At 50.4% G+C, this 10,420-nt stretch overlaps 1 protein-coding gene across 1 annotated transcript in view; it reads right to left on the reverse strand.

Moving 5' to 3' along the window:
* The window catches only part of LOC147666252 (phosphatidylinositol 3,4,5-trisphosphate 5-phosphatase 2-like), a 420,611-nt gene extending 410,454 nt beyond the window's left edge, over positions 1 to 10,157 (reverse strand). Inside the window, exon 1 of the mRNA XM_086949195.1 lies at positions 9,916 to 10,157. Within this exon, the coding sequence (XP_086805321.1) occupies positions 9,916 to 10,049 (134 nt within the window). The 5' untranslated portion in view covers positions 10,050 to 10,157. The remainder of the gene's footprint in view (positions 1 to 9,915) is intronic.
* Between the last annotated feature and the right edge of the window lie 263 nt (positions 10,158 to 10,420).

Raw genomic sequence — 10,420 nt, forward strand, 5'->3', positions numbered from 1 at the left:
ATGTCACCACGAGTGAGGCTCCACAAGTCCACAGAGTGCTCATAGTTTCCAGCACTCAGGAAACGCCTCCCGGCGTCAGGGCTCCCCGCGGCCGAGCGAGCCGCTAAACACGAAAACATCAAGGTTGCCCAAGTGGGGAGCCACACCCCATCGAATACACACCAATCTCGCAGGTGGGAGAGCCGTCAGCCAGCACAACGCGTTCCTAGTTGCCATACGCGTTTCGAGCAAAGGCTCTTGATCACTGGCATGAGGAAGCAGGAAACAGGTTTGTTAGAACAAGATTTATTTGAATAATTAGAGTCCCGCCCCAGTGGGCGTGTTCCAGGGCATGCTGGTTATAGTAGTCCAAATTCATTCCCCATGACTCTCACAGTTCTTTTAACCAAGTGGTCTGTGTCCTGCCACTCATAAAATAAAGTTCCTAGTACGGAGGAATGCTGGTTGTGCCTCGCTGCCCAGCTTCACCAATGTCACCACGAGTGAGGCTCCACAGGTCCACAGAGTGCTCATAGTTTCCAGCACTCAGGAAACGCCTCCCGGCGTCAGGGCTCCCCGCGGCCGAGCGAGCCGCTAAACACGAAAAAATCAAGGTTGCCCAAGTAGGGAGCCATACCCCATCGAATACACACCAATTTCGCAGGTGGGAGAGCCGTCAGCCAGCACAACGCGTTCCTAGTTGCCATACGCGTTTCGAGCAAAGGCTCTTGATCGCTGGCATGAGGAAGCAGGAAACAGGTTTGTTAGAACAAGATTTATTTGAATAATTAGAGTCCCGCCCCAGTGGGCGTGTTCCAGGGCATGCTGGTTATAGTAGTCCAAATTCATTCCCCATGACTCTCACAGTTCTTTTAACCAAGTGGTCTGTGTCCTGCCACTCATAAAATAAAGTTCCTAGTACGGAGGAATGCTGGTTGTGCCTCGCTGCCCAGCTTCACCAATGTCACCACGAGTGAGGCTCCACAGGTCCACAGAGTGCTCATAGTTTCCAGCACTCAGGAAACGCCTCCCGGCGTCAGGGCTCCCCGCGGCCGAGCGAGCCGCTAAACACGAAAACATCAAGGTTGCCCAAGTGGGGAGCCACACCCCATCGAATACACACCAATCTCGCAGGTGGGAGAGCCGTCAGCCAGCACAACGCGTTCCTAGTTGCCATACGCGTTTCGAGCAAAGGCTCTTGATCACTGGCATGAGGAAGCAGGAAAAAGGTTTGTTAGAACAAGATTTATTTGAATAATTAGAGTCCCGCCCCAGTGGGCGTGTTCCAGGGCATGCTGGTTATAGTAGTCCAAATTCATTCCCCATGACTCTCACAGTTCTTTTAACCAAGTGGTCTGTGTCCTGCCACTCATAAAATAAAGTTCCTAGTACGGAGGAATGCTGGTTGTGCCTCGCTGCCCAGCTTCACCAATGTCACCACGAGTGAGGCTCCACAGGTCCACAGAGTGCTCATAGTTTCCAGCACTCAGGAAACGCCTCCCGGCGTCAGGGCTCCCCGCGGCCGAGCGAGCCGCTAAACACGAAAAAATCAAGGTTGCCCAAGTGGGGAGCCATACCCCATCGAATACACACCAATCTCGCAGGTGGGAGAGCCGTCAGCCAGCACAACGCGTTCCTAGTTGCCATACGCGTTTCGAGCAAAGGCTCTTGATCACTGGCATGAGGAAGCAGGAAAAAGGTTTGTTAGAACAAGATTTATTTGAATAATTAGAGTCCCGCCCCAGTGGGCGTGTTCCAGGGCATGCTGGTTATAGTAGTCCAAATTCATTCCCCATGACTCTCACAGTTCTTTTAACCAAGTGGTCTGTGTCCTGCCACTCATAAAATAAAGTTCCTAGTACGGAGGAATGCTGGTTGTGCCTCGCTGCCCAGCTTCACCAATGTCACCACGAGTGAGGCTCCACAGGTCCACAGAGTGCTCATAGTTTCCAGCACTCAGGAAACGCCTCCCGGCGTCAGGGCTCCCCGCGGCCGAGCGAGCCGCTAAACACGAAAACATCAAGGTTGCCCAAGTGGGGAGCCACACCCCATAGAATACACACCAATCTCGCAGGTGGGAGAGCCGTCAGCCAGCACAACACGTTCCTAGTTGCCATACGCGTTTCGAGCAAAGGCTCTTGATCACTGGCATGAGGAAGCAGGAAACAGGTTTGTTAGAACAAGATTTATTTGAATAATTAGAGTCCCGCCCCAGTGGGCGTGTTCCAGGGCATGCTGGTTATAGTAGTCCAAATTCATTCCCCATGACTCTCACAGTTCTTTTAACCAAGTGGTCTGTGTCCTGCCACTCATAAAATAAAGTTCCTAGTACGGAGGAATGCTGGTTGTGCCTCGCTGCCCAGCTTCACCAATGTCACCACGAGTGAGGCTCCACAGGTCCACAGAGTGCTCATAGTTTCCAGCACTCAGGAAACGCCTCCCGGCGTCAGGGCTCCCCGCGGCCGAGCGAGCCGCTAAACACGAAAAAATCAAGGTTGCCCAAGTGGGGAGCCATACCCCATCGAATACACACCAATCTCGCAGGTGTGAGAGCCGTCAGCCAGCACAACGCGTTCCTAGTTGCCATACGCGTTTCGAGCAAAGGCTCTTGATCGCTGGCATGAGGAAGCAGGAAACAGGTTTGTTAGAACAAGATTTATTTGAATAATTAGAGTCCCGCCCCAGTGGGCGTGTTCCAGGGCATGCTGGTTATAGTAGTCCAAATTCATTCCCCATGACTCTCACAGTTCTTTTAACCAAGTGGTCTGTGTCCTGCCACTCATAACATAAAGTTCCCAGTACGGAGGAATGCTGGTTGTGCCTCGCTGCCCAGCTTCACCAATGTCACCACGAGTGAGGCTCCACAGGTCCACAGAGTGCTCATAGTTTCCAGCACTCAGGAAACGCCTCCCGGCGTCAGGGCTCCCCGCGGCCGAGCGAGCCGCTAAACACGAAAACATCAAGGTTGCCCAAGTGGGGAGCCACACCCCATCGAATACACACCAATCTCGCAGGTGGGAGAGCCGTCAGCCAGCACAACGCGTTCCTAGTTGCCATACGCGTTTCGAGCAAAGGCTCTTGATCACTGGCATGAGGAAGCAGGAAAAAGGTTTGTTAGAACAAGATTTATTTGAATAATTAGAGTCCCGCCCCAGTGGGCGTGTTCCAGGGCATGCTGGTTATAGTAGTCCAAATTCATTCCCCATGACTCTCACAGTTCTTTTAACCAAGTGGTCTGTGTCCTGCCACTCATAAAATAAAGTTCCTAGTACGGAGGAATGCTGGTTGTGCCTCGCTGCCCAGCTTCACCAATGTCACCACGAGTGAGGCTCCACAGGTCCACAGAGTGCTCATAGTTTCCAGCACTCAGGAAACGCCTCCCGGCGTCAGGGCTCCCCGCGGCCGAGCGAGCCGCTAAACACGAAAACATCAAGGTTGCCCAAGTGGGGAGCCACACCCCATCGAATACACACCAATCTCGCAGGTGGGAGAGCCGTCAGCCAGCACAACGCGTTCCTAGTTGCCATACGCGTTTCGAGCAAAGGCTCTTGATCACTGGCATGAGGAAGCAGGAAACAGGTTTGTTAGAACAAGATTTATTTGAATAATTAGAGTCCCGCCCCAGTGGGCGTGTTCCAGGGCATGCTGGTTATAGCAGTCCAAATTCATTCCCCATGACTCTCACAGTTCTTTTAACCAAGTGGTCTGTGTCCTGCCACTCATAAAATAAAGTTCCTAGTACGGAGGAATGCTGGTTGTGCCTCGCTGCCCAGCTTCACCAATGTCACCACGAGTGAGGCTCCACAGGTCCACAGAGTGCTCATAGTTTCCAGCACTCAGGAAACGCCTCCCGGCGTCAGGGCTCCCCGCGGCCGAGCGAGCCGCTAAACATGAAAAAATCAAGGTTGCCCAAGTGGGGAGCCATACCCCATCGAATACACACCAATCTCGCAGGTGGGAGAGCCGTCAGCCAGCACAACGCGTTCCTAGTTGCCATACGCGTTTCGAGCAAAGGCTCTTGATCGCTGGCATGAGGAAGCAGGAAACAGGTTTGTTAGAACAAGATTTATTTGAATAATTAGAGTCCTGCCCCAGTGGGCGTGTTCAAGGGCATGCTGGTTATAGTAGTCCAAATTTATTCCCCATGACTCTCACAGTTCTTTTAACCAAGTGGTCTGTGTCCTGCCACTCATAACATAAAGTTCCTAGTACGGAGGAATGCTGGTTGTGCCTCGCTGCCCAGCTTCACCAATGTCACCACAAGTGAGGCTCCACAAGTCCACAGAGTGCTCATAGTTTCCAGCACTCAGGAAACGCCTCCCGGCGTCAGGGCTCCCCGCGGCCGAGCGAGCCGCTAAACACGAAAACATCAAGGTTGCCCAAGTGGGGAGCCACACCCCATCGAATACACACCAATCTCGCAGGTGGGAGAGCCATCAGCCAGCACAACGCGTTCCTAGTTGCCATACGCGTTTCGAGCAAAGGCTCTTGATCACTGGCATGAGGAAGCAGGAAAAAGGTTTGTTAGAACAAGATTCATTTGAATAATTAGAGTCCCGCCCCAGTGGGCGTGTTCCAGGGCATGCTGGTTATAGTAGTCCAAATTCATTCCCCATTACTCTCACAGTTCTTTTAACCAAGTGGTCTGTGTCCTGCCACTCATAAAATAAAGTTCCTAGTACAGAGGAATGCTGGTTGTGCCTCGCTGCCCAGCTTCACCAATGTCACCACGAGTGAGGCTCCACAGGTCCACAGAGTGCTCATAGTTTCCAGCACTCAGGAAACGCCTCCCGGCGTCAGGGCTCCCCGCGGCCGAGCGAGCCACTAAACACGAAAACATCTAGGTTGCCCAAGTGGGGAGCCACACCCCATCGAATACACACCAATCTCGCAGGTGGGAGAGCCGTCAGCCAGCACAACGCGTTCCTAGTTGCCATACGCTTGGGCAACCTTGATGTTTTCGTGTTTAGCGGCTCGCTCGGCCGCGGGGAGCCCTGACGCCGGGAGGCGTTTCCTGAGTGCTGGAAACTATGAGCACTCTGTGGACCTGTGGAGCCTCACTCGTGTTGACATTGGTGAAGCTGGGCAGCGAGGCACAACCAGCATTCCTCCGTACTAGGAACTTTATTTTATGAGTGGCAGGACACAGACCATAGCGGCTCGCTCGGCCGCGTGGAGCCCTGACGCCGGGAGGCGTTTCCTGAGTGCTGGAAACTATGAGCACTCTGTGGACCTGTGGAGCCTCACTCGTGGTGACATTTGTGAAGCTGGGCAGCGAGGCACAACCAGCATTCCTCCGAACTAGGAACTTTATTTTATGAGTGGCAGGACACAGACCACTTGGTTAAAAGAACTGTGAGAGTCATGGGGAATGAATTTGGACTACTATAACCAGCATGCCCTGGAACACGCCCACTGGGGCGGGACTCTAATTATTCAAATAAATCTTGTTCTAACAAACCTGTTTCCTGCTTCCTCATGCCAGTGATCAAGAGCCTTTGCTTGAAACGCGTATGGCAACTAGGAACGCGTTGTGCTGGCTGACGGCTCTCCCACCTGCGAGATTGGTGTGTATTCGATGGGGTGTGGCTCCTCACTTGGGCAACCTTGATGTTTTCGTGTTTAGCGGCTCGCTCGGCCGCGGGGAGCCCTGACGCTGGGAGGCGTTTCCTGAGTGCTGGAAACTATGAGCACTCTGTGGACCTGTGGAGCCTCACTCGTGGTGACATTGATCAAGCTGGGCAGCGAGGCACAACCAGCATTCCTCCGTACTAGGAACTTTATTTTATGAGTGGCAGGACACAGACCACTTGGTTAAAAGAACTGTGAGAGTCATGGGGAATGAATTTGGACTACTATAACCAGCATGCCCTGGAACACGCCCACTGGGGCGGGACTCTAATTATTCAAATAAATCTTGTTCTAACAAACCTGTTTCCTGCTTCCTCATGCCAGTGATCAAGAGCCTTTGCTCGAAACGCGTATGGCAACTAGGAACGCGTTGTGCTGGCTGACGGCTCTCCCACCTGCGAGATTGGTGTGTATTCGATGGGGTGTGGCTCCCCACTTGGGCAACCTTGATGTTTTCGTGTTTAGCGGCTCGCTCGGCCGCGGGGAGCCCTGACGCCGGGAGGCGTTTCCTGAGTGCTGGAAACTATGAGCACTCTGTGGACCTGTGGAGCCTCACTCGTGGTGACATTGGTGAAGCTGGGCAGTGAGGCACAACCAGCATTCCTCCGTACTAGGAACTTTATTTTATGAGTGGCAGGACACAGACCACTTGGTTAAAAGAACTGTGAGAGTCATGGGGAATGAATTTGGACTACTATAACCAGCATGCCCTGGAACACGCCCACTGGGGCGGGACTCTAATTATTCAAATAAATCTTGTTCTAACAAACCTGTTTCCTGCTTCCTCATGCCAGTGATCAAGAGCCTTTGCTCGAAACGCGTATGGCAACTAGGAACGCGTTATGCTGGCTGACGGCTCTCCCACCTGCGAGATTGGTGTGTATTCGATGGGGTGTGGCTCCCCACTTGGGCAACCTGAATGTTTTCTTGTTTAGCGGCTCGCTCGGCCGCGGGGAGCCCTGACGCCGGGAGGCGTTTCCTGAGTGCTGGAAACTATGAGCACTCTGTGGACCTGTGGAGCCTCACTCGTGGTGACATTGGTGAAGCTGGGCAGCGAGGCACAACCAGCATTCCTCCGTACTAGGAACTTTATTTTATGAGTGGCAGGACACAGACCACTTGGTTAAAAGAACTGAGAGTCATGGGGAATGAATTCGGACTACTATAACCAGCATGCCCTGGAACACGCCCACTGGGGCGGGACTCTAATTATTCAAATAAATCTTGTTCTAACAAACCTGTTTCCTGCTTCCTCATGCCAGTGATCAAGAGCCTTTGCTCGAAACGCGTATGGCAACTAGGAACGCGTTGTGCTGGCAGACGGCTCTCCCACCTGCGAGATTGGTGTGTATTCGATGGGGTGTGGCTCCCCACCTGGGCAACCTTGATGTTTTCGTGTTTAGCGGCTCGCTCGGCCGCGGGGAGCCCTGACGCCGGGAGGCGTTTCCTGAGTGCTGGAAACTATGAGCACTCTGTGGACCTGTGGAGCCTCACTCGTGGTGACATTGGTGAAGCTGGGCAGCGAGGCACAACCAGCATTCCTCCGTACTAGGAACTTTATTTTATGAGTGGCAGGACACAGACCACTTGGTTAAAAAAACTGTGAGAGTCATGGGGAATGAATTTGGACTACTATAACCAGCATGCCCTGGAACACGCCCACTGGGGCGGGACTCTAATTATTCAAATAAATCTTGTTCTAACAAACCTGTTTCCTGCTTCCTCATGCCAGTGATCAAGAGCCTTTGCTTGAAACGCGTATGGCAACTAGGAACGCGTTGTGCTGGCTGACGGCTCTCCCACCTGCGAGATTGGTGTGTATTCGATGGGGTGTGGCTCCCCACTTGGGCAACCTTGATGTTTTCGTGTTTAGCGGCTCGCTCGGCCGCGGGGAGCCCTGACGCCGGGAGGCGTTTCCTGAGTGCTGGAAACTATGAGCACTCTGTGGACCTGTGGAGCCTCACTCGTGGTGACATTGGTGAAGCTGGGCAGCGAGGCACAACCAGCATTCCTCCGTACTAGGAAGTTTATTTTATGAGTGGCAGGACACAGACCACTTGGTTAAAAGAACTGTGAGAGTCATGGGGAATGAATTTGGACTACTATAACCAGCATGCCCTGGAACACGCCCACTGGGGCGGGACTCTAATTATTCAAATAAATCTTGTTCTAACAAACCTGTTTCCTGCTTCCTCATGCCAGTGATCAAGAGCCTTTGCTCGAAACGCGTATGGCAACTAGGAACGCGTTGTGCTGGCTGACGGCTCTCCCACCTGCGAGATTGGTGTGTATTCGATGGGGTGTGCCTCCCCACTTGGGCAACCTTGATGTTTTCATATATATATATATATATATATATATATATATATATATATATATATATATATATATATATATATATATATATATATATATATATATGTGTGTGAGTGTATGTGTGCGTGTCTGTGTGTTTATATAAGTATATATTTATGTATAGTATTAAATATCAGTGGAATTTATTGAATTTACATTATATTAAATGTGTATAATAAAATATTTAACATTAACTACTTTACACTCTATTTATATTAAAAAAATCGATATTTTTGTATCTTCGTGGACGATATGGATATATTAGTACTTACCATTATAAGTATAGGAACGTGATATTGTGTTAATTATATTTTAGACACAACATTTTTGTCGTTGATATTGTTCACCACGATATTCTGTCAGTGATCTAAAATGGGTCTGTTTTTAAGTACCAAAACAAGATAAAGTGTTCTTATATAAAGTGTTCTGTTATTCATTGGGTCTTGTCCACTCTCAACAAAATTATGGGGGTGATTATGATAGCGGTGAACCAGCCACCGGCAGCCTGCCGGTGGCGGGTTCACCGCCATGGTGCGGCCATTCTCCACCCGCCATCTTTATCTGGCGGGCGGAGAATGGCCGCACGATGGCGGTCGGAAAGCCTATCCACCACGGGTCCCACTCAGGCATCGTTATGATTACCTGTCGAACCAAGCTACCAGCATACCTAGAATGGTGGCGGTGCCTAGCAGGCACCGTCTGCCACATTAGGATGCTGCATTCCGCCAGCCTTTGAATGGCGGTTCCTCCGCCGTTCAAAGGTTGGCGGGGATTGGTTTTGGGGGCCCATTGCTATGCCTGCCACGTAGTGCAGGGAAATGCACCACATACATTTTTTGCCATTGTGGCGGGTACTGCAGCCAGCAGCCCCCACCATAATGGTAAACATGCACAATGAGACTGTCACAGTAGCAGTTGCATTACATGTGCATGTGCGGGACCGTCGCCATATGGCCGGGCGGTCCTGATTCCCGTGACGATGGCGGACTGACTCAAGTCTGTCTGCCATCGTAATCACCCCCAAATTCTTTAATTCATCAAAAATATCATTTATTATAATTTATTTGTAAGTAATGGTGTACCTCTTCACCAGGCAGAATGCCTGTGTTTCTCTGAATTAAAGGAGCACCGCTTCTCTTCAACAGGTCTGTCTTGGGTCTTTTGAGTCCCTTGAATTCGAGCCCTCTACGAGTGTCCTTTCCTACATGTTTTCCATGTCACAGTAATGCATAACACACCATGATTTCTCACTATGTTCAAGAAATGAGGCGATTTACAAAAGATGGTTTCTGACACTAAAGACCCTATGCATAATTTACACAAGTAAAATGTGCATGTATCACAAAAAATATTAGAGTGTGGTTTACAAGTGTGAGGAGCATATGTATATATGCAAAAAAAAGAAGTCTGTTGCCAATGGAAACTAAACCTCGTCTGTGGTAGAAATCAAACCTTTTTCATTTTGCTGGTCATGGGTCTGGACAAGGTCGGTGGTGGAGAATGTGTTTGTTTTTATAAATCACATGTGGAAGGTTTACATCATGCATAATCTATCAACATGACGCATGGTGTGTGAGTTAGTGAAGCTGTACATTATGCCAGGAAGGAGTAGTTCACATTTTCATGATGGTTTGTGGGTTGGCCCCAAACTAAAATCCTCCAAGAAGCTGCGAAGGGTCAAATTTCAGGCCAGATTTCATTCATAGTGAAATGATAGTACCACTGCAAAGACCGGTATTGCAAATTGAGGGTGTGTGCAGAGGTGGAGAAATGTAAAGTGGATAGGAAGAAATTGAGCAGAGTGTGTGCCCAAAAGGGCAAAGTCCTGTGAGAGAGGGAGAAGGTGTCAAGAAGGTATTCACTATTCAGAAGTTCCAACAGATATGACTTTGTGTTACAACAAACATGGGAGACACGCAACTAGTAGAAAGGAATGACAGTGTCACTTACAGTAGGCACAGGGCGTATGCTCCGAGCACAGATTCACTGTCACGGACAAGGAAGCTTCCATCCTTTCCCGCTTTGGCTAACAAGTCCTCCGCTTGAACCCGGCTGATGTCATGATGGTACCATGCGGCGGCCATTGGACTTTGAGACTAGCAAGGATGCAGGCTGGTGTAGTTCACCTGTTAAACCACACCGCTAGGAGCTCCATGTGGCTGGGCACACACACCACCACTTGTCAAGCAAGGAACATGCCTCCAAGCCTGCCTGCAGGTGGCCAAGGGGGTCGTAGAAGGGTCAGAACTGACCTGGACTGAGGTGAAGAACACAATCTAGTGGCCTTCTTTCATGGTGGCAAATCACAGGTCCACATGGAGCACAGTTAGCAGATCAAACCTGCAAGAAAGAGAACAAGATGTAATGGGTAAGAGTTTCTCTGTGTCATAAAATAAGAGAGGCAGTTTGTTTTTCCACATTCTAAACCATACTATATGTCCCACCATATATTAAA

This window comes from Lissotriton vulgaris, unplaced genomic scaffold (assembly GCF_964263255.1).
Source record: "Lissotriton vulgaris unplaced genomic scaffold, aLisVul1.2 SCAFFOLD_568, whole genome shotgun sequence".
In the NCBI taxonomy this organism is placed as follows: domain Eukaryota; kingdom Metazoa; phylum Chordata; class Amphibia; order Caudata; family Salamandridae; genus Lissotriton; species Lissotriton vulgaris.